This window comes from Poecilia reticulata, linkage group LG11, assembly GCF_000633615.1.
Source record: "Poecilia reticulata strain Guanapo linkage group LG11, Guppy_female_1.0+MT, whole genome shotgun sequence".
In the NCBI taxonomy this organism is placed as follows: domain Eukaryota; kingdom Metazoa; phylum Chordata; class Actinopteri; order Cyprinodontiformes; family Poeciliidae; genus Poecilia; species Poecilia reticulata.
Window position 1 is genome coordinate 10,561,413 of NC_024341.1, and position 24,194 is coordinate 10,585,606.

At 40.2% G+C, this 24,194-nt stretch overlaps 2 protein-coding genes across 3 annotated transcripts in view; both read left to right on the top strand.

Annotated features, from left to right (window-relative positions):
* Positions 1 to 845, top strand: part of dnah3 (dynein axonemal heavy chain 3) — a 33,362-nt gene extending 32,517 nt beyond the window's left edge. For both annotated transcript variants that reach the window (XM_008421671.1, XM_017307302.1), the window contains one exon: positions 41 to 845. In XM_008421671.1, the coding sequence (XP_008419893.1) occupies positions 41 to 394 (354 nt within the window). In that variant the 3' untranslated portion in view covers positions 395 to 845. The remainder of the gene's footprint in view (positions 1 to 40) is intronic.
* A 2,479-nt stretch (positions 846 to 3,324) lies between these two features.
* LOC103472218 (inactive phospholipase C-like protein 2) overlaps positions 3,325 to 24,194 on the top strand; it is a 36,594-nt gene continuing 15,724 nt past the window's right edge. The window contains exon 1 of the mRNA XM_008421672.1: positions 3,325 to 3,640. Coding sequence (XP_008419894.1) covers positions 3,377 to 3,640 — 264 coding nt within the window. The 5' untranslated portion in view covers positions 3,325 to 3,376. The remainder of the gene's footprint in view (positions 3,641 to 24,194) is intronic.

Below are 24,194 nucleotides of genomic sequence, written 5' to 3' on the forward strand. Positions count from 1 at the left end.
CAGTCTTATTTTCTATTTATATTCTCATTCACAACGCCAGGTGACCAAGGAGGAGACCTATATGGAACAAAAGCCCAAAGATGGCGCATACATTAAGGGTCTCTTCATGGAAGGAGCGCGCTGGGACAGGGAGAACATGGTCATTGGGGAGTCTCTACCTAAGATTCTCTTTGACTGTTTACCCATCATCAAGCTCAAACCAGGAGAAATGGACACATTTCTGCACGAGAAGATCTATGTCTGCCCTGTTTACAAAACTAGCGCCCGTCGAGGTACGCTGTCGACCACCGGGCACTCCACCAACTATGTCCTGTCCATCGAGCTGCCCTCTGACAAGCCACAGAAACACTGGGTTAACCGTGGAGTGGCGTGTCTCTGCCAGCTTGACGACTAACAATCAACCAGTTTTTAAACAGCTGCTGATCTTGTCAGCTGTTACACAAGCCAATGAAATACATGTTTTTGCAATTCAAGAAATATTCTAGGTTTTCTTCTCATTTTTTTTATTATTGAAATTGCTGCTAACACAGACAAAACTGCCTCAACCACAAGAAATACGAGCAAGGGGGAAGTTTACTATGTCTGAGTAGGATTGGAGTTTTTTCTGGTTGCTAGCTGCATAAAGTAACATTGTGGTGCCTCTCCCACAATTGATGCTGCAAACTGCTAGTCAGGTGGATGTAAGAAGGCTATTACACTTTTGCTTAGCTTACAAGAAACAGAAAATTGGCTACTATTGAGCATTTAGCAGGCGAAAGGCCGGACACGTCCTGGACAGGTCGCCAGTCCACCACACGGTGGTTTAAAATGTAACTTTTGATAATAAAGTAACTCTGAAATCATAATACTTGAACAACGTATTTATCTGCTATAGCAGACGACAAATGTATGACCTAGAGTTTTACCATCTTGTCAACACTTAAAAAACGTATCCTATACGTCTTTATCCAGGTCTGACACTAGATGGCAGCAAAGGCAAATCATTGAGCCTCTACAGCAGGGGTGTCCAAAATCGGTCCTGGAGGGCCGGCATCCTGCATGTTTTAGTTCTCTCCCTGGTTTTACACACCTGCATCAAATGATGGCTCATTAGAGGTCTAAGCAGAACACTGACACCACTAGGGAGAGAACTAAAACATGTAGGATGCCGGCCCACGAGGACCGACTTTGGACACCTCTGCTCTACAGTGTTTTAAAACTCTGTTTTAATGGTTTTGCCATAAAGTCGTACATTTATTGTTTTATTTAGAATTTGAATAATGTCCAAATTGCTAAACATTGTAATAAAGGCAAACAAAAACACCTCTGAATATTTTTTATATATCGCCAAACCAAATTTAAATATATCTTTCTCAAAACTAGGTTGCTTAATATTTAATGTATAATCTAAACTCTCTTAGCTTAACTTAGCTAAAAACAGAGGTGATTGTGTTTGGAGGATGTGACCTCCACAATTTTGGTCCTTCAGGTTCCTATATTTTTGATACCTCCCTTGCTTTTGACGAACACATCAATGCTGACATCAAAGTTACTGTCTTACATGTCAAATCACTCGCAAAAGTGAAGCCATACCTTTGTTTTAGACATTTTGTAAGAGCTTTTAAGAGCTCTTACAAAGGGCATTATATTATTACTTTGTCTTAAAGCTTTGCATAATTTAACATCTTGTACTTCTCCGAGTGCGCACAGCCCCTGTCTAGATCACTGTGATTTACACAGAGATTGCTCCTGGCTGTTCCAAGGTCAAAATTAAAGCATCAGGGAGATCAAAACTGCTTTTCCATGTCACAACCTCTCCAACATCAGATGCTTTCAAATCCTGCTTGAAAATCCGGTTTTGCTTTCCATCTTTTGAATCACAATGAGTTTGATTCAGTTTTATTTGCGTTACTTTTTACTCAACTTAAACTCAATCTATGTAAGATTCTGTTTGTTTGTTTTTATCATTTCCTTTAGGTTTGTTTATTTTATTCTTCAGGAACGCTGTCCTTTGGTTAATTAAATATGCTTTAGAAGAGAACTTGAATTGACTAAAATAAAATGTAGAATCATGGCTTTGAACTCAGGATCAGGTTACCCAGAGGCCATGCATGACTATTTATACATCCACTTTTAGTTGATTTAAAAAAAAAAAACATATTCAACCCTTTTGGGATTGAAGAAACCACCAAATGAATGCTTTTATTTTCTCTGTGTATGATCAAACTCACTAAATCAGTGGAAGATCAAACACTTACTTCCTCCTTTATAACATCTAGAGTTAGCAGATGCTCCTTTATCCGCCTAAATCTGTAGCTCTGTTGTATAAATATAACTGATAAAGTCTGAAGTCCGACTGGAGCCCCAGAGAATCTTACTTTGTTCAGTTTTAATTACAGATGTGTTCCTTCAGTTTTATAGTTTTATTCCTGAGCAGTAAAAGTCTAGAGTCTAACCTATTACAGTTATTTTATGTAAATGTGAACCTGATGATGAAATGAGGAGAGAATGTCCTCTCTTCAAATTAAGATTCGGCATTTCAAAATTCCGCAATGGCACTGAAAAAAAACCCATCTCGTTGGTGTTGTTGAGCCTAATTTCTTCAAGTGTTACGATTGTCAAAATAAGAGATTTTGTTTCTTCTGCACAGTCTGGCAGAGTCAAAATTAGGGCATTAACATCCTGTCTGTGATCATACTGTGCAAATTAGAAAGTTCAGCTGAAAGATTTCAAAAGATTTTTTTAGATGCACACGTAGCTTTTTTTTATTATTATTATTTATAGACCAATAAAAACATGACTTGTACGAATAAAACACGTAAGCAACTATGAAGCAACATCGGGATTGTCCCAGATGATGAGCTTTCTCTCGCCCTCAGACAGTCCATCCAAAGAAGCCTGATTGAAGCAGAAGAGAAAGGCGAATTGGAAAAGTCATCGACATCATTTTCATGCTTCAGACAGCGTTGAGGGGTTTTTAACGCCCAGCTGGAGAGAGGGGCAGATCGGCCCCCCGAGCTGTTTAAATTCTCTTTACGCAGGCGCACACCCAGCTGTGACGGAGATGTGAGGAATGTTTGATGGTGACGGACTGGAAGGTGTGTCGCTTTTAGCTGTTGCTGTCGCCCCAGCTTTGGTCGCCTCCCCCCACCTTTCAGTTAGAGAGAGAGAGAGAGAGAGAGAGAGGGAGGAAGGAGAGGGAGCGAGAGAAACAGACAGACAGAGGTGGGGGGGCAGAAAGAGAGAAGTTTCCTGTCCTCTTGGTGCTACACTGTCGCCGACTCGTTGACTTCACACGATGGCACGCCTGCGTCTGTGTGCGAAGCCGCTGCTTGGGGATCCCCGTTACCTCCTATGAGAAGCGACATAAAGAAAACAATTAAAAGAAAGTGTCTCCATGTCTGAATTCGGGTCACACAAGAAGAACGACGTCGGCCCACCGGTTGCTGAAGGCTGGAGAGCGGCGTGCGGCGGGGCCAGCGCCGGAATGAGCGTGGAGGCGCACCGGGGAGGAGAGCCCGTGTCAAACGGAAGCTGCAGCGCGTCGGACGCCGTCAAACGGGTCCAGAACGAATCCGGCTGCGAGTCCCCGACGTGGGAGAACCCTGGCTCGGAGTCGGCTCTCAAATCGGCGATCCCTCGACGCAGCAGTCTGATCAAGGTAGGTCATCACTTCGGTTTGGAGGAAGCGGCTCTTTAAAGCACATATGTTTATGGAAAAATACAGAGCAATCCCCGAATAGATTCTAATAACCGGCAGGCGTACATGCCACCCAAATACGGGATTTAATGTAGATGCATCTTCAACAGAAGCCATGCAGGAAGGTTGAGCTCATGGGAAAATATCACGAAATGAAAAACAAAGTTAGATTGGAAGAACCCATTGAGTAATATTAGACAGATTCGTTTCATCACACACATCTTTCACCCACCCCGAGATACGACCACTACTGTTATTCAGTAAACGGGCCTGCGGTCAGCTTTTTTTTTTCCTTTGCATGTCAACCAGCAGAATTATCAGTCATACCATCTCTGCACATGTGCCAGCTGCTCTTGAGAAAATTCTCAAAATTCTGCTGAACAGGTCCAGAAATGTGATGCTACATGTGGAAATTGATGAATGATCATCTTCTCAAACAGCCAAATATTTCATTTTAAAAGCTCAACGTTCTTAAGATTCCAAAGTAGTTTACACAATGGATTGCAAAAGTTAAAAAAATGAAAACTTTTTTTTACATTTCGTCTTGTTACAACCACTAACTTGAGTGTATTTTAGTATGATTTTGTCACAGGCAAACATAGAAAATAGAATCCACCTTGTGTTTAATATAACTTGTAAAAAAAAATAATAATAATAAAGCAATATTGATACTATGCTAGTCACCACAAACCATACCTGTGGACACTGCAAATATGTTAAAAGGTATTCTGGTCTGATAAGACCATGATTTAGCTTTTTGTGGTAAATGTAAAACATAGTGGTGGCAGCATCATGCTGTGGGGGTGCTTGTCTTTACTCTTCTGTCCTAAGACTTCCAACTTGCTGTTCGGTTGAAATAAGGCCGATGTATTTTTGCAGAGAAAAACGGGCAATTTTTACTCCAGATAACCCACAGCCGCAATTTCTGAAAGTTGAAAACGTGGGTCATCAGAGTGTTGACTTAGGGCTGCTTCGTACAAACCCGCACATACTTTTTCTTCAGGGCATCTTTCTTACTACGTGTTGTTGATTTATCACCTAGACATTCTACAGAAGACATCAAAGTTTCTGGTTGTAACGTGAATAAGTTTAACAATGTTTAAAGGGCATGAATGCTTTTGCATATATTATTAGATGGCAGGTATTTCTCCTCATAAGCACAGATTTAGCTGACAGAAGAAGTAGAGGAACTGTCATCTACAGTCCATTTTGATTGAAGTGAGAAATAAAATTTTTTTTCTGCCCTCTTCAGTTCACAGTTAAACAGTCCTACTCGCAAATGAATAGATGTAAACTTTGCTTAAACATAAATATCCACATTCTTCGCGCACCTTTGCTTTTGAATGATATTGACCTTTTAACGTATTGCCATATCAATATCCACTAATCGATACCTCATTCCCTGACTTTGCCTTTTACAGTTTTGGTCCCCCGGGGGGCATGTGGGAGGTCTTATGGATCTCCAGCTGTAGTCCGTCTGAAGGGCTGCTGCCTGCAAAGACATGATTATTTGAACATGCCATCATCTCTCCCTCTGTCTCACTTGTGTATATAAGCAAGTGTGTGTGTGCGTGTGTGTATGTGTGTGTGTGTGTGTGTGTGTGTGTGTGTGTCAGAGTGATTGGCTCTGACTCAGCAAGACAGGAAGCGGGACCCGTTGGCCAATTTCCTCGTACAGTTTGTGTTGCAATATTGCTATTAAGACATGAGCAGTTGGTGGTGACAAATCACTTTCCCTGGAGCGCATACACATGCAGGCACATAAAATCAGACAAATGTTTCTCACCTCTTTGCCCACACACAGGCCTGCTCTCGTAGACGCTCCTCTGCTGCAGCTGGCTCCTAACACGAACAGTCTGAAATGGACTGAAGTTTCTGGAGCCTCACACGGCGCCGAGAGTGGTGTTAAGCGACTCCCGGTGAGGAGTCTGATACGCGGTGTCACGTTTGATGTTTCAACAACTTTGGAGTACCACTGTGTGGTGACTCACAAAGAACGGGGCCGATCACAACGCGGCGCCTGCTTTGCCGTCTTCTTTTTGCGTCGCTTAGCAAATGTGGGTTCGGCAGACGTGTTTGGCCAAAATGATTCGACTGGAGCAGGGGGTTCACCTTCCAGCAGGAAAACGACACTTAAGCATACACGTAGAGCTGCTGTGGAATGATTTGTATGAAATGTATTGGTTGCCAAGATGGCCTAGTCAAACTCCAGACTTAAATCTATCCAAGGCTTTTTTGTCGCGACTCAGACGTCATTAACCAAATCAGATCAATGGTTTGCATGATGTTACTATCACCTAAAACATGTCAGCACATGCAGATTTTCATAATTGTAGCTCATCCTCGTAATGTTAGACGTTATTAATCCAGTTTGTCCACATAATGGCATGGGTGTCTGTTTTGCTGGAATACTCTTAAGGTCACAGTCAAGATTCTTCAAAGCTTTACTGCGGGGTGGTATGTTGGGTTGATAAACAGGAAATGTGACATTCCAGAATGGTTTTTCACAGGAGTTCAGGCTTTGTTTCCGCTGTGCGCCCTTGTGTCTTCCTGGTCCTGTCGGCAAAGTTAATGAGAGTATTTTATTAGTCTGTATCGCACCCTGTCCTCTAATTTTCTTTGGGGGTGGGGCGATGGATGGGGCGGGGGAGTTTCTGTCTCCTTCATTCGCGTGAAGGAGATGCAGAAAAAGACACTTAGGTTAAGTACGTTTCAAGTTCATCCGAGATGTAGATATCAGTTGTTCACCTCTCTTCCTAATAAAGACACCCATTTGTTTTGACCTTTCTTGTAATAAATTATTAGAAGGTGGAATAAAAATAAAAAAATCCTCATTTGTCCTGCCAAGAGACACCAACAGCCTTTCCGTTTAATGTCTCTGTGTGCTTTTCATTCCACTTAAGATGGCAAATTGGCATTCCAGAAGTCTCGGATGGTGCCTCTACTTCTCTCTCAAAGTTTAAAGCTTGTATTTTCCTTTTCTTCAGCAATGACAGGGGGGAAAAAAAAGGCAGTTTTCTGTCGGGAAATCGGATGCAAATTTGTAGAGTTTGCAAAACTCTGAGATCTTAACTGGAACCGTGTGCTTTGTTCTGATGAGACTTCAATTAAGATTTTCTGCGACAAGAACTCCAGCATGGATTAGGGGCGAAAGAAAAGATGAGTGCATGGAAAAACACCTCATGCCGTCCGAGCGCTGTGGATGATCTGTGATGCCGATGGATAGTTTTTCTTCCAGAGGCCATGGGAGCCTTGTCAGAGTACTAGGATTCATGACATTTTTGAAGTGCTTGGATATTTTATGGGCTCTGGCAGCGGAATAATCAGACGCATATGGTTGGGTCAACAGTCAACACAAATCTTTTAATCGGAAACTAAATCGGCCTGTATGGCCTTCTGGATCTCTAGGTCTACATTCAATTAAAGTGTGATGAGTTGAAGAGGGAGAGTGAGGATGAGGGAGAACCTGGGATGGTCTTCAAAGATATTTACTTCCGAACGGTCCAACAACATAAATTACTGGAGCAAACTGAGTACCGTCCAGCTGTCAAAAATAGGCTGTACAAATTATTAACTGCTGGGTTGCTGATGATGATTCACTTCTAAATTCTTCAGTGTGAGATTCTGCCACTGCAATAATCTACTTTTAACTTTTTTTTTTTTTTTTTTACACACAAATCTGGGGTGCCATATGTGTGGCCTGTATTGTATATGCATGTCTGATAGTAAAGAAACATTTTGCATCTGTGCCTGTTCTCCTGCCTGAAGGGGGAAGCATTAACTGAAGGCAAGGTGTCGGCACAAATCCTGGGGATGATAGATTAATTTCAAGCCCTGCCTTAAACTGTTTTAACTGGAGTAAGAGACGGAGAGGGAGTCAGGCTCCCTGCTTATTGTCCTGCAGCGAAGAGGAAATGCTGCTGTTATTGATGTAGTCCCCCCCTCACCCCCCCTGTTTATCTAAATTAAACATTTTAATAAAACTAGCTTTTTTTTGTCATAAACCTTCAGGACATTTCTTTAAGTAAACACTGTAGTGAAGTGGTGCAGCGAATTGCTCACGTTTGGCTTTTGGGGTGCTTGCATAAATGTGCCGTTTTCCCCACATGAACCTGGGAGATTCGCTTCAGGATTATTAGTCATTTTAATTTATTGGAGGTAAGACTTAAAATCTGGGAGGCTGTTTTCTGCAATAGTTGTGCACTAAAAGATTGAAACAAAATCAAGCTAAGCCAGGTGTGCCCGAGGCAAGTCCAGCCCCTGAGAGCTGCTATCCTCCAACTTCTAGATGTGATTCCTTCACTAACAAGGCAGAATCAAAAAACCGGTTCAATACAAGGCCTCTGCAGGGGTGAATGACGTGCTGGTGAGGGACTTTAGCCATTTGATCCAGATGTGATGACACGGGGTGCATCTAGAACAGGGGTGGGCAATCCTGGTCCTCAAGGGCCGGTGTCCTGCAACTCTTGGACGTCTCCCTGGTCCAACACATTTGAATCCAACAGCTGAATCACCTCCTAAGTGCAGTCAAGTTCTCCAGAGTCCTGCTGACGACCTCATTATTTGACTCGGGTGTGTTGAAGTTGAGACGCATCTAAAAGTTGCAGGAGACCAGCCCTCGAGGCCTGGAGCTTCCCACCCCTGATCTAGAAGATCCAAGAGAGGCTAAGGACTGAACTTTGGCACCACTAAGCTAATATTGTGAAAATGGTTAGCCACTCGTAGTATTCTTCTTACACTTTTTTCAAATTGTTTACATCTTGTCTACCACATTTTCTTCTTCTCTACCGAGTGTCCAAAATGTAGCAACAAAAAGGATGTAAAAATGGTGGGGGTTTCTTCAATAAGTTCATAGTGTTGTTGGCATCTTAAGTATCTTTCTGAAACACTCAAAGCTTAGACTTGGACATCCTTTTCTTAAATCAGTATGTTTTACGAAAGGTCTGCAATAAAAATGGGGTCGTCTCAGTCCCACTAATGACGAGGTTATTTTGAAGTGAGACGCCCTTCCAGCTTTATTGTGCATTGTAGTGATTCTACGTTGCCGCGTGTGATCAGCTGTCCCGGGAAATCTAAACCCAAAACAACACTGCAACTGTGGCGCCATGCTTCATTTACCTGCATTTCACACTAACTGAACGGCTTGTGCATCTGTTCGACAAGACCGAACGGATCCCTGAACTTCAGCCAAGGGTATTTTTTTTTTTTTTTTTAGGAGGAAACACAACTGATGAGGCTTAACTTGTCACAGGTGTGCTTTAACTTTTAAAACGGAGAAACGTCAAACATTCATTCTCTCTCGATCTTGCGCCTCTTTCCAACCCCAGTGATTTCACCTGCTTGATTTGTCACCTCTAGTCGACACAAAGCAACTGAAGAGCTGCTTTCTTCAATAAAAGAGCCTAAAGTGTATGCAGGATTTTAGGCTTAAAGCACTCTTGTTCCCTTATAGGGCTTATAACATTAGCTTGAACTTGCTCACAATAGTTGCACCTGCAGATTCTGAACAACACTGGGAATCTCCAGTTGGAAATCTGTGAAAACGAAGAAGTCTTCATGAATGTGTACGACTGTTGTCATATGAAGTGTCATTTGGTAAATGACACTTGTAATGCAAAATTGACATTTTTAATAGACTTTTGATACAAGTTTTAATGCAATGTTGTATTGAAAGTGTCATTAATTACTCGAATAATGCAAACTTGACACTTAATGGACTTTTCATACATGTTTCAATGCAACTTTGCATTAAAATTGTCATAATTTACCAAATGACACTTCATGACAGCAGTTATAAATATTCACGAAGACTCCTTCATGTTCATGACAGGTGTTATGTCACGTTTATGGCAGTTTCGTGTCAGTCTTATTCACACCCCGCCAAATAAAATGTTAGCTTATTTTTATCTAGTTCTTGTAGAACTAGATATGTATTTCTCAGAGCTAACTAGCTATGTAAATCCAATTTTTTACCCATCATTCTCTTGCAGGCTCCAATAACAAACTTGACATGGAAAGATAGGCATAGTTCATCTGAAGAAAATCTATGAATCTTTTTGTTTTGAGCTGGCTTAATTTGCGAAAATTATCAAACAAAAAGCGATGCCGTCTGCCACCTGATGCCTCGCTCTTTGACAAAGTGTCATGGTGTCTTCATATCATAACATTTTGTGTCACAACCTTAATTAAAAGCATGATTTTAAAAGCGTCTTTATTTCCTTTTGGTACTTTTTTTGCTCTTTAAATGCCAGTCATTCATGTTTGTATAAAATCCGAATCATCTGATTGCGGTCTTTAAAATGAATTCCAAAATTCAGACGTGTGGGAAACAAAAAGTGACTTCAGGGCAGCTCTACAGGATGTGAATCACCACAGTCACTTCCTCAGAAACACGACAGCTCCAAAGACCTGGGGGTCCATTTCTTTTTTGGCTCTGTGGAAGATTTTTAACTATATAATTTGTTTTATTGAATTAGAACTTATTGGGACCTCTTCCCAGATGTTCTTTTACTCTCTGTAGACATCAGAGAGACTTAATGCTTCAACTCATAACAAGAGTTATTTATTTTCTAATAGGAGAAAGTACATTCTGTCTAATACCACAGATCTAAATGGTTTATACCACGTAATTACAGCTCGGTTAAATTGCCAAAGAGAGGTGTACTTTACTCATATTAGGCTCTTTTTATATTCATAACATCTCTGTTTATACAGTCTGAACATGGTTATCTCCCGTTCTGTTCTCTGCAAAAGTCAAATCTCTTGGCGCTTTTGTCACCACTTTCACGCTCACCATCGATGCCTGACTGCCTGTTCTTGATGTCCCCAATTGCATCCGTGACGCTTGTCAGCTAAAACTGTGGTTAGCTCTCTTTAGAAGATGACCTTTTGAAACCAACCCTTTGATTTTTTTGATTTTTTTTTAGTTGCTTCACTGCATTGTTGCATGTGTTAGCGATCGTGTGTACGTGTCCACATGGGGCATCAAAGGGTTGGAGCGTTGAAAGAGCATCTGTTGCTCTGCTCACCACCAGGGCTGGGCTTTATCGTCGCAGACAGCAGTTGAGACTGCGCGCTCGCCGCAGTTTCTGTAGCTCATAATTTCTGTAGCCGAGCAGATTGACCTGACCACACCACTTCCTGCTCTACCTTTATCTGAAGGCTGAGCGTGTGTGTCACTCACTCATTTAGATGAGCTCATTTGAAGTTCTAGAATCTGCGCGCTATGCTTTCAAGCCTCTTGAACCTTTTCACACGTTATAATTTTTTGTACAAACACGTGTAGAACATCTGTGACGGTGTGACGCAGAGTAGAACATGATTGGATTTAGTGTTCTCTGAATAACTTGGGCGGTTTTATTGGTGAACATTAGTGAACACAAATTATTTAATCTCTCCTCAGATCTGGAAAAGAAGAAAACTACTGTTGACAACAGAATGGATACAGAGGAAACAGAGCTTGTGATGAGACCATTTTCATTGTTTTGGACTGTTTTCAGAATGCTGCATGTGGTGGAACATTAACATTGCCGATTATCCCTGAACACACCACCTCAGGATGAATTGGTGACATTTGCCTTTGTTCGGGTGTGTGTAATGTCAGAATCACACATTACTGTCTGATGCATGCACGTTTTGCTTGAGAGTATTTGTCCAGTCGGTTGAACAGCTAAAGGCCTTAATGTCCTTTTTTTTAATATTTCAGATGAGAGTGGTGTGGATATTTAATGTTGAAATAAAAGAATTGAAAAAATTTAGATTATTATTTTTTTTCCCATCATGTGACGCCACCAGCCGTTTTGCAATTACATGTTTTTCGTACATAATGAAACCTAAGTTAAGTTATATTAATTTATTTATGAAAGTTGTCCCAATCAAAGCCCAGAATTAAATTCAATTGAGGATCTGTGCCCATATTTGAAATGTGATGTTCAGACTGACGGACCTTATTCTGTCAGTCTGACTGAGCATGAGCTATTTTTGCAAAGAAGAATGAGCAACAGTGTCAGTTTCTATATGTGCAAGAGCTGGAAGAGATGGACCCAGAAGACTTCCAGCTGTTACTGCAACAATAGGTAATTTTACAGGGTGTATATAGACTTAGGGAGGCTGAATCCAAATGTATATTAAACTTTTTTTTTTCTTTTCTTCAGAATTATTCTCTACTTTGTGTTGGTCAATCTCATGATAGTCCCATTTAAACCCCAAGTCAGTCGTGACAGATGGCCGCTCTCACTGAATCAGGTTCTGCTTGAGGTTTCTTCTTCTCCACCGTCTCTACATGCATGCTTAAAAGTGAAGACTGCAGGTCAATGACTCAATGCAATCTGCTGGGGTTCGTTGGATGAAAAGCTTTTGAACCAGTTTGAATAATGAACCAAACTTAACTGCACTGTTTGACAATTGGGATGCGTTGAAATGCATGTCTGATGTGCTGTAAATGATGGAGCTAGATAAATAAACTCATTTGAACTGAATTGAAAATACACTGGAACTTGTAATGTGACAAAATATAACACTGGGGAAGTATAACCTTTTTTTTTGTAATATTTTGTACATGTTCAAAAACTGATATTGTCAACTGGTCTCTTTTTGTTATTTTAATACTTTGTTCTCTTACACAAAGGATATTGTGATTAGTTGGATAGGAAGTAAGGTTTGTTTTGTTGTTTTTTCCTATTTCCATACATTTAAAACTTTGCAACTGGGGTTTCCAGCAGTAGATGTTAGCAGTCACTATCTTGCATGCACCAGATTAAGGTCTCCTCATTTGTTCCCTCCATTTGTTGCTTGGACCTTGCCAAGTGGCCCAGGCCTGTATTCCTACTGTTTTTGGGTCATTTGATTCATACATAGTAAGAGATTTCTTACCAGGACATAATTGCATTTTTTCTCCCTTGTTTGAGTGGGAAAAAAACTTGCTACAGGTTTTGAACCTGTAGCAAGTTGAAAACATTGCTACAGGTCTTGTTGACATTTTTCTTCCTCTGCTTGTGCCATGTTGTATTTCTTTTCACTGGCTAAAGTTGGGCTAAACTCATCTGACCTTGCTAACCCTGTTTGGACAACAACTTTACTGTAAATATTTAAATATTTGACTGCACATACCATCAGATTTATAAAATAAATATTCATATGAACAAGGGAGAGACCTGAGAGACTCCAGTTGTGTAAAAGATTGCACTAATCCTCTTTGAAGGTGACCTCTGTCTGACATCGTGTTGGGTCAACTCTCCAAAGAGAACTAATCTGTTTTTTCTACACTGAGGTCATTCAGATAGACGCCGACTGCAGGCTACATGCTAACTATTGATAACGGGTCCACTCTTCAAAGGAACCCAAACTATTCCTTCATCCTAGATCGTCTTGCACAAGGTCAGGGGGGAAATGTGTTTGCTGTGCTAAATCTTTAACGTTACCTTTGAACGCACGAAGTGCTGGAGAGATCTTCCAGGAAAGGCATCAGACAGGTTGAGATGTTTATCAGCTGTTAATCTGAATATTTCTTGTTTTGAAGCCGGCCACTCTGGCAGGTTTTTACCAGCAATCTTTATTCATGAATCACTAGAGGTTCTCTGATCACAGAACTTTAGGAAATTTAAAGTTTGAGAGAGCGCTCTGCGGACAGGTCATTAGTTCATCAGATCGTTTGCCTGGAAGCCAGCTGTCGATCTCTGACCTTAATCTCTACAACCTGATTCTTCGCATTCCTCTGTGACTCCAACTATGGCATCATCATGCACGCGATTGGAGCGTATCGGGTCAGTCGATATTGCGGCGTAGAATAATTGAGAAAGGTGAGGTGGCGGAGCCAACATTTTGGCTCCGGCTTATTATTTTTGATTCATGTCTTGATCCTCAGACAAAGTTAATGACTGTGAGGAGCACTGCAGCAAAGCCTTCTGGGAGTTTGAGGTGGCTCAGTATGAAGAGCTTCAGGGATTTTTATTTTTTTATTTATTTTTGTACACTTTAATGTTTAGCCATGATGTGTGTTGATCCTCTAAGCGTTTCATGAGAACTGTCATGACTGCAGTTGACCTGTAGCCATTAAGATTACAGATGGACAGCTTTGGAGGGATACTGAGATGATGGGAAATGATTTTGAATGTGGCTTGTTTCACCTAGTTACTTATTGCTGCAAGAGCCCCACTTAAATCACATGAAGAGTGTCGGGTGTTTATGGTTAAAAAAAAAAAAGGTGCGAATCCCAACACCAACTTTAACAATTGTATGACAGCCCTGTAAGATTTTACTTATTACTAAGCGGTGTTTTCTTTTTTTTTTTCAAATGAAAAGGGTTGTTAATGACCTTATTATAACTGTTAATTCTGGAAGCCCTGCTTGTTTGACGCTTTTAGAACTAAGTGCCATGTTTCATACTGTATCATATCATTGTATAAAACATTGTAGATTTATCAAGGCTTGAGCTTTGTGTGGGCATTAATGGAACCACTTTACAGTGGTTTAAAGGAATAGGAAGCTTGTCAGTACAGATAGATGCTTATTCCTCAGGCGCAGCACCTCAAACTTGTGTGTAGAGTTCCTCAAGGATCCATCGTAGAGCCACAGTTATTTCCCTTATATGTTGCACCTATGGTTTGTCATTCAAATCTATCTATGCACTTCTTAAAAAATAAACAAAAAAACTCTTTGAAGCTGTTTTTGGACTGTCTTGCTCATCTAAATGCTTGGATGAACTCCAACTTCCATCTCAGCAAAGCTAAACCTTAGGCTATGTTATTTAGGAGAACAACTCTTCAGTCTCATGCTTGAGTGCTTTCTGTTTAACAATCAGTCTTCTGTCAGGAATCTGGACTTATTCTTTGACTGCATCTTGAAATTCGTAAAACAAACCTGTTTGTTTTTTTCAGCTACCACTCTTTAAAGTAAAGCCATCTTTTCTTAAGACTTTTAAAAGATTGATCTATGCTTCTATTCAACTAGATTCTATTCCTAGATTATTGTAATTCCCTACGTCAGTTTAAGGCAGTCGAGCCTTAATCAGTTGCAGGTTTTACAAAATGCTTCTGCATATCTTTTAGCAGAAACTAGAAAACAGAAACGTATAACTGCAGTTTGGGATTCACTCCACTGGCAGCCTGTCCTGCACAGGATTTGATCTAAAAAGAAAAATGTCCAACTGGTTTTTAAGGTTCTTAATGGTTTCACCCTGTTATATTTAGAGGATCTTCTAAATACAAGAAGTATGCTCTTTCTTCTGAAAGGCTGTACATTCACAAGAACACAAGGATCAAACAACCAGCTGTTCTGAGATCCAGTCATAAAATTAAGGGGACCTTCTATGTCGGATCCCCTGAACAGATCCATGAGCTGGTCATAATCTTTAGACTTTTCTTTAAAGTGCTTTTATATTCCCAAATCTACTGTTTGGCTTTCAAATTAAATACAGCGTTTTAAGTATTTCTATCTCTTACTTTATTTTTCTCCTTTTGCATATTCTGTTTTTTTTTCCCCTTTTCTTTTTCTTAACTACTCCAGTCAAATATTTTATTCTTCTTGCATTGCAGAACTTTAATGCATCTTCTCTTTTAAGTACAAAATAAATACTTATTTTGTACTTAAAATAAGTACAAAATAAGTACTACACCATGTCAAAGTTGACTTTGACATGGTGTAGTTAAGTAGTAGTTGTGATGTAACACTTCCTCCCTGGCTGCTTTTCATACCTTCTCTGGCTGTCCTCTGTAGCTCTGTCACTTGACAGTATTATGGCGTCTGAGGAGTGGCTGGACATTGTGTATCATCCAAGGTGTCTTATTAGGAGATGTGGTTGAAATGCCCCCACCCGCCAAGTGGTATTTTCAGGACTTCTTGTACATATCACCAGAAACTCCAGGACTTGCTGTTCAAACGTCATCTAGTGTGACAAGTTGTAGTTAGTCATAGCTTGACGTGTATTTATTTATTTATTTTTTTCATGTCATAGGATATACCCATGGTATCTTCAATGACGAAAAAATGCAAATAAAGCTGCACAACAAAATCTACTGCTTTAATTTAAAATGAAGAAAAATATAATTTATAGTTTTGCCAACATGTTAGTTATATGTATGTTGGTCATTATAACTTGCCTGAGCAGTTATCCTGCAGTCACCTGCATTACAGACATGTTGCTTACAGCTTACCAAGTGTGTTTGTAAAAGGGCCTTAGCTTATTTAGAGTCATAGGTAATGGGTATTTAATTTCCAGTTATTAAATTTTTATTTCTTTTTTTAGTAACTGGGAATATCTCTAAACTGCACACTTAAAGAATAGTGTGCAGCAACAGGTGAGGGAGGGGGTCTGCACAGACAGATAAAAAGAGCAGACTCTCTAACACTTTGATATTTCATTAAAAAAAACAAAACTTTAAGCATCAGTAACGATATTAATGACGGACAGTTTAGAAACCAAAGAATAACACTATTGAAGCTTTAAACTGAAACCTAATGCAATTTTTTTAAATTTACTTTTTCTGTTTACTTTTGCTTTTTGAACAACTCATTTCTCCAGTAAAGTAAAGGTGTGACTGCTGTGTTAAGTCAGCTTTGATAGAAATGGCCCCTCCTGCTGTGTTAATCCACCCCAAGCTTGGCATTTGTTTGCCGAAAAGATGTGCAACTGCAGTTTGTGTAATATCCTGCAGCTCAATCCGACTGTTGCACGCGGGTAGGAAAGCGGGCAGACCAGTGTGTTTTTGTAAAGTAGTTTAAGGGCAAATCGGAGAGGATGCAGGTGAACAGGCAGAGTCAATCCTTTTCATTTCTTGTGCGCTGGGCTTTATGTGATCAGTCTGCTGTTCTTTCCAGCAGAGAAAACTATTCTGCATTGATGTAAAGGTTTGACAAGACTCCAGTACTGAATTGTCTTGCAGCTGCACTTCAGCACGGTCTTAATAAAACGCATAAGTACTAAAAAAATGTGAGAATGAAACTTCTTATGATATTGCTTATCTGTAAAGATGCACAGTATGACAAACTTGTACCTTCATATTACTTCTCCTACTGCTTGTGTTTTTGCCACTTTCTGTGAAACACTCACTTTTGGTTCCTGTCTCTTCTGAAAGGTTCAGCAAACTAAATGGTCAATGATTTTTGCTTTTCTTTTGCTCTTCCTATTTTAAGAGGTTTTCTCTCTTGAGACTCATTAATCAAAATACTTTAAGGATGACATAGTTGTGCAAACGAAGGCAAACCTCATACTGCCAAAAAAAACACCATTTCAGGGCGGATCTCCAGGGAAAGTCTTACTCCCTCTGGTGCAGACTTTAAAATTTGTTGTCCTGGAGACCTTTGCATGCACAAAGTATAAAACATGTGAACACATCCCTAGAGACGTAGCAGTGATATATCAAAGTCTTTGAGTTCATATACCATCTTCAAAAGTGAAGGCAGTTTATCCAGTGAGAGAGGAAGTCAAGGCAGATGTGGTTTCAAAGCAGTACATTGGAAACCTAACAGTCCGGCACGGTGCAGAGGGATTAAAAAGTGCTCTGTGACGAAAACTGTCTGTCTGTAATTTGCTACAAAAGAAAGCGAACACTTATGACAACATTTTTTGTCATAAGTGTTTCTGTAACTTCTGCTCTGATTTTCACCTGGATTTTGTAAAATCTTTATTAGCCAATGTACTGTAATATTGACGTTTGTAGCAGCATTACAGCTTCAGCGGACTGCCTCAACTCGCATGCAGACATCGCCTCATTCCGATCAATGGTAGCATTACCTCTTCAAGATTTTTTCAGAACAATTTTAATGAAATTTTAATGACTCGGGTTTGCGAAACAGAGGGAATGTCTAAACCACGCAGGATGCCGTCTCGTAAACCCTGGAGTTTGTCAATCCTTGGCCTGTTTGATATTGGGTGGCCGTGCAGCGGTTGTGCAAGCCTCACTTTTCTCCACATAAACAATCTCTGTTTTAACCATGAAGGTTTAACCACACGCACCATTAGTGGAGCTTTGAAAACGCTATTCTGGACAGCATCTGTCACATCGCTCGAACTCATTGAATCTGACTGCAGTGAGTTTCCCCGCAGCAATACGTCGTTTGGCTCTAAACCGAGACTTCAATCTGAGAAAGTGACAATGCTGGAGAACGATCGCTTCCGTTCAAAATAAAATATCAAACTGTCTGCCTTACGCTCATATGAACTCTGTCATCATCTGTGTATGCTATTTTCTGGTCAGTTCCCTTTGTCCCTTTTTTTTTTTTGTCTTGGAGGAGGGCTTTTAAAATTCTATATTTGCATAAATAATGGTGAAAAGCTTGGCTATGCAATTTCTACATTCGGTATTTCTACGTTTTTATAGCCCCAAGTATATTCACCTTTCTTAAGGTAAATGCAAGTATAAGACCAAGAAAGTTCGTTGTGGCAGGATGTTATTTTTTCAGTCCATTATTTTCTCTGTGAATAAAAAAGATTGTTTTTCACCAGATTAACCCTCGTTGAGTGTAAATCAATTAGGATCGACTGGTGACATAACCTAAAGCATAGCTGCTGTTGCTAAGCATCTCCGCAGTCGGTTCCTCATGATTAAGGGTTGTCCTATTGTTTAGTGTCTGGTGTAATTCAGCTGTTTTATTATGATCCTCCGCAGACGTTTCTGCCATGGCGTTTGTTGTCGACGTTGGCATGTCGCTTTGAAAAAGTTCTTTCACATGCACTCTTTTATTTCTAACAAAGGAAAATCAACCCCCCACCCCGTCGGTGGTGCTGCGCTCTCGGTTGAGTGCCTCTTTAAATAAACAGCGTTGTTAATAATCAGTTATCTTCTGTCAAACAAACAACTCGCACCAGGCCACAGGCGGAGCTGTTCTCACATCCCCGCCAATGTTCTCCGCTCTCACCTAGCAACTGTCTTTCTCTCTCTTTTTGTCTTAATTAGTGGATCAAAGATGCCACCCACTAATGACCCACATCTTGGTTCTGCTGACTCTGAGAAGCTATAATTAGTGATACAAGCATGTTGCACACAAAGGCCCTTGTGAGGCAACCTCTACGTGCCGGTTAGCTGCCTAATGAAGGCATTGGGACAATCTTTTTTTTCTCCTTTTTTATTTTATTTCCACACAAAAGATACTCTGCAGTTTACTTTCCCAACTGGAGTCTAATCTCTTTTGAGCATATGTCTCATAATTTTCTCTGTGTGACGAGTTTGTAATCTCGCATTTTCCTTTGTAGCGACCGCGTCCTATAAGCTGCGCCTCTCGGTCTGTCTCCCATTTCTCACGCACTGCATTTATTTAGACGTTTGTCCATCTGTTCAGTGTCTCGGTCTCATGCTGCAATGGGAATGGCACGGTCATTAATATCCATGTCCGGTGAGCATCAAACGTAAAACAATTTCACTGTATTTACAGGAACATTTCAGAAAACGCAATCGAATTGATTTTATTTTCACAGAAAAAGAAATAGTCCCACTGTTGCTAAAATATTACACCATATTAGAGTTTGAATATCATCCATGGCAAAATGTGTATACGTGTTTACCTTTTTCCATCAGGCAAGAGATGAGGTACACCTTGGACAGGTACATCACAGCGCAACAGAGTCGCACTCGCACAGAACAACCAACCACTCACACACACTCGTACCCAAGGACAGATTAGAGTAACGCACTGAACTAACAAGGATGTTTCTGTGGGAGGAAACTGGAATATACAGTGAGAGAGAGTGCTTATCAGATGGCATCATCTCTACTACGGTTTGACGGCTGTATTAGTATTTTCAAACCGAATTTCAGATATTTGCTGGGCGCTTTTTAAAATTAATTGGCCATCAGATTACCTCTGTTTTGGGGTTTCCTATTGTTTTCTGTTCATACACTCATCGACCACTTTATTGAACTCCCTTCTCTTTTCCGAACTGTATTGACGCACGAGGAGTTGGATCCAACAAGTTGCCGGAAACTTTTCTGAGCTGTTATGTGCAGAGATGCTATCCTGCATTACTTTTATGTAACGATCTGGCTAATTGCCCTGCTGTTTCCTTTCTATTATCTTACACCCGTATGCCCATCCTCCTGTGACCTTTGACATTTACAAAGCATTTCTGGTCCTCACAACTGCTTCCCGCTGGGTAGTTTCTGTTTTCTGGGACATTCTGTCTACACCTGAGAGATAGTTGTGCATGAACGCAACCAGCAAGTCGTTTGCATCACGCCATGTTGCCCAAAGGCCTCGAGTCGCTGGGTTGATTGTAATATGAATCAGTTCAACACATGTATAAATTGGTCAGTGAGAGAAAATGTAATAAAATCCAACATTTGGAAGACTAAAGTCGACACCAGTAGAAAAACTAAAATCTTTGTAATGCTTTCCTGGCAGTCCCACCTTATGACTCACTTCAGCATTTATCTTTTGGTGGGCCACTTCCTTTGGGGTTTGTCATAACTTTATTCAAATTGGCGTTCAGTTGCAACTTTTGATTTGTCTTTGTGTCTGCAAGGAGGTTGCTTTTATTAAACATGCAACACAGGAAGCATTTGGTATCTCAAAATGTAATTACATATTTTTTGTGGCCTAGAGGTTATCAGTCCAAGTTGTGTTTTATTCAAACAGCAAAAAACAGCAAAAGTAAACCCTGGATTTTAATGTTTCCTACAAGTATAAACTATTTTAGCAGCAGAGAAAATGCTACTGCATTCCTTTGCAATGCACTTAATGAAGACAATTTGAACAATGTTATCCTGTGCTATTCAGCTTGTAAAATATGCTAGTAAAATATTGCTAGCATATTTTACTAGCATGTAGTAGCTATTATGCTAGCATATAGTGGCTAGCATACTATATGCTAGCTATTTAAATAAGTAGAAACGCAACGTCTAATAAAATAAAAAAAGATAACAATCGCCCAAACAGATATACAATATCTGAATATACAATTATCTGAAAATAAACAAAATATTAATCTTACTTTAAAATTTGATATGACAGCTGTACCAGCTGTGAATGATATTGTGTACAGCTCTACTGCGGGTTTATTAAACCCACAATGATTTTATTCACATTTATATTCACAGCTGTAAAATGTGCAGCACCGAGAACAAAATTAACTTAAATGAAGATATTAACAGCCATTATGCAGGATGAACAAAGAGCTTGTTAAGTGTAACTTATTAAATTAATGCCTTCTAAGTACATTTGCATCATTTTCACTACTAAATCAAATGTTGTTGAGGAGAAAAAATATTGAAGAATAAATGGTAGAAATGGAATATGTTCAACATCCATGTGTTGAAAATTTACAAAATTGACAAAAGAACGTTTGGAACCGTTGCTCTGAACTTGCTCTGCATCACATGCTGGGGCTCTGTGTGAAACCTAAAAATAACTAAAGCCATATCTAGATTTGAGAGTAAAGTGGGTTTCGCATGACAGTTTTTTTTTTCTTTAATACTCTTTCTCTCCCGTCTGTTGTCGCTCATCTCTGCTCTCGGTGGAGTTACAGGAAGCTCTCTGTGACTGGCTGTGAGCTGCTTCCTGTTTTGAATCACACTAGCGGTTTTGAAGGCTTGTCTTGCCATGTGTGAGAAAACACAGAGCGTCTGTGATGCAGACGTCTCGTACATAGAACGGGCGGGAATGAAACCCAAGTTATGTCCGTGAATGGAGAATGATCTTGGGGGGTTTTTTTGTTGTTTTTTGTTGTTATTGTTATAACTTCTGCTTTCGTGTTGAAGTGGGAAAATAAAAATGATTTCACTCTGTTCAAACTGTTTGGCCGCTTGCTTACGAATGGTTGACCTTTAATCTCATCTAGTGAGGCTAATTTATTCAGACCAAGAGACGGTGTCGTGCGTTTGAGCTTTCTCACTTTCAGGTTTTTTTGTTTTGTTTTAAGTTGTAAGTTCTACCATTAAGGGTCGTGTCTGATAACTGAATCCTGACTGCCAAATGCAGCAGTCAGCAGACATGCGGTCAGCAGGACATATACCCTGTGTAAAAAAAATACAGTATTACACAATATTACACACAGTTAACAAAAAGTTTAGAAAAGGATAGTTCAGTTATTCTTGATCTGAAAAACTAATTTTAGAATAGGCACTCACTAATTTAGTCTTTAAGTGCTTATTGCACAGGATATTCAATACTTTAACTCTGCTCTTTATACTGCAGCCTGTTCACATTACCTGGTTAATTATTTAATTTAGTTTTGCAAAAGGGTGTGAATCAGACATGCTGCTCACAACTTGCCAGCTCTAGAGTGCAAGTAGTGTTACCTTAATGTGGCATACAGGCGGTGCTTTGTTGGATCGTTAAGCTGAACTAGATAACATTTTATCACACCTAAATCAAATTGGTTAAATCTGATTGGTTCGACCACATTTATGCATGTAAACTGGATCTGTTTTAAGTCCATGTTATGTTGCACATTTTGTTTTTTCACAAAAATCCTAAAGCTGAGTGAATTTAAATGAGCTAATTGCCTGACATCCATCAAACTCCATGATTTTTACTCCATGTAATATTTCTAGGCTACCAAAATTTGACTTCACAATAAGCAAAGGCAAAGGTGTAGCAGCTTTCTTTTAGCCAGCAGGCAACAGGTGGGGGTGGGGCTGAAATGGACCCCCCCCCCCCTATGCTCCGTACAGTCGTATTTTGAAACGTGTAATTGATTCAACTTGAAGCAGAACGGCATGACGGAACTTTATTGCGGTTTGGAAACGGCGTCCTCTTGTAGCGTTGATGCACACTGATACCCAAAGCCGGCTCACATCTTGGCAGCTTGTTTAGAAATCGTATCCTTTACCTCTGCAGGATTTTCATCCTATTACTTATTAATGCAGGACGGTGTGTAACCCACTTGTCAGACGGTTGGACACTGCCGGAGATGGAATTACTTGTGCTGTGTTTCTGCTGGGTAATAAATGCTTAGTAATGGAGCCACAGAGGTGGCGTTCTTCAAAACACACGCGAAGAGGAGCCGTGGATTAAAACTGACCTTAATCTCCCTCTTGCCAGCAACGCAGAACGGAAAAAAAATAAATAAAAAAAATAAAAGTGTGAATGGTGGTGGAGCCGTAAAAACTGTGTAGAGGTTTGTGATTTTAATTCGAATAGGAGTTTTCCCTCTGATTATTATGTTATTTAAAATTAAGTGGGGCTAACTTGCAGAGCATCACCCCGATTAGCTTTTCTCACTTCCCTTTAAATTACTTTTTTTTTTTCTTTTTTTTCCCTACTTTAGAGCAGAAATTAGAAGTGCTGCTGAGGCACTCCGGCAGGATTTTTAACGAGCTGAAATCCCATCGGCTCGTTTACGGGCTGTGGCTTCACATTGCTAATGTGTTAATGCGAGGCTTGTTTTGGGTTCGGAGAGTTGGAAAGTGACAGAAACCCTCCTCCTCTCCATTGCGCCTCAATTAAATTGGTGGGTGGAGGATGGAGAGGGGATCCTCAGCTCCAGCCTGTCTGTCTCTCCATCACACCCTAAAGAACCGGGCAGGTATATATTTAGAGTGCAGTCGTCACACTGAACCCTCTAAATGTTGGGAGCGCTTCTCCTTCGCAAAGGTTCAATTAAGTGTGTGAGAATCTGTGATGCTGCTGGGCTGCCATTCCCTCTGTATTTTTTCGTTTTTCTTTTTTTTTTTGGGGGGGGGGGGAGGAAGAGTCTCGTCCATCTCACCTTAATTCACGATCTTCAGATGAAACGCTGCTCTGACCCGCCCCTCTCCTCTTTTTATCTGTTGTCTCTTGTCGCCTTTCATATCCCCTCGTGTTTCTTTCATATTAACATCTCTCTCATGTCTTCTTTTTTTTTTTTTTTTACATGAAAGGCACAAGTGCTCTTGAGGTGAATATGTAGCCTTATTTGAATGAAACCAGAGTTATGATGATGATGATAGGGGTGCCGTTGAGTGTCCACAGATGTTCACCCTAAACAGGAGAACGCATTAGGCTGATTTATGCTGGCCTCGTTCGCCTCCTCAAAAAGTAGAACGATGTGTCAGATTGTCAACAGGCGACTTGTCGAGTAACCCAAATGTTTAGATTTAAAAAAAAGTCCCTGTTTTTAATTCTGCGTCTGCATAACGCTTGCAATGTTTTGCACCCCTCCGAATTCATAGAAAGCAAAATGTAGCAAAGAATTCACTTGATTGCAAAAAAACTTCAACTTTTGTTTTTTCTGGCAGATTTGAGTCTGTGTGATCGCCTCTGTTACCAGAGTTCTTGTCAGGAAGAATGGGCCAAAATTTCACCAAATGAATCATGGGAAGGTTAAGGGAGACATCTAAAAATGCTGTTGCTTAAAAGGACCATTCTAGCAAATTTGTCGGCTTCTGAATTGAGGTTAAAAATGTATATTTTTGATAAATCACTTGCTGGCATCTAGCGAATGAAAAGTTTCCCAGTCCTAACTAACCTGAGAAAAACAACAGTTTTTAGTGCATATAAACATGTCATCTAATTTCAGGTGTTCCACTTGGGGGAAAAGCAAAGCGTTTAAGGGAACGTGTAGGAGCGCTAACAATGATACAAATCAGAATGTAACTGATTCTAG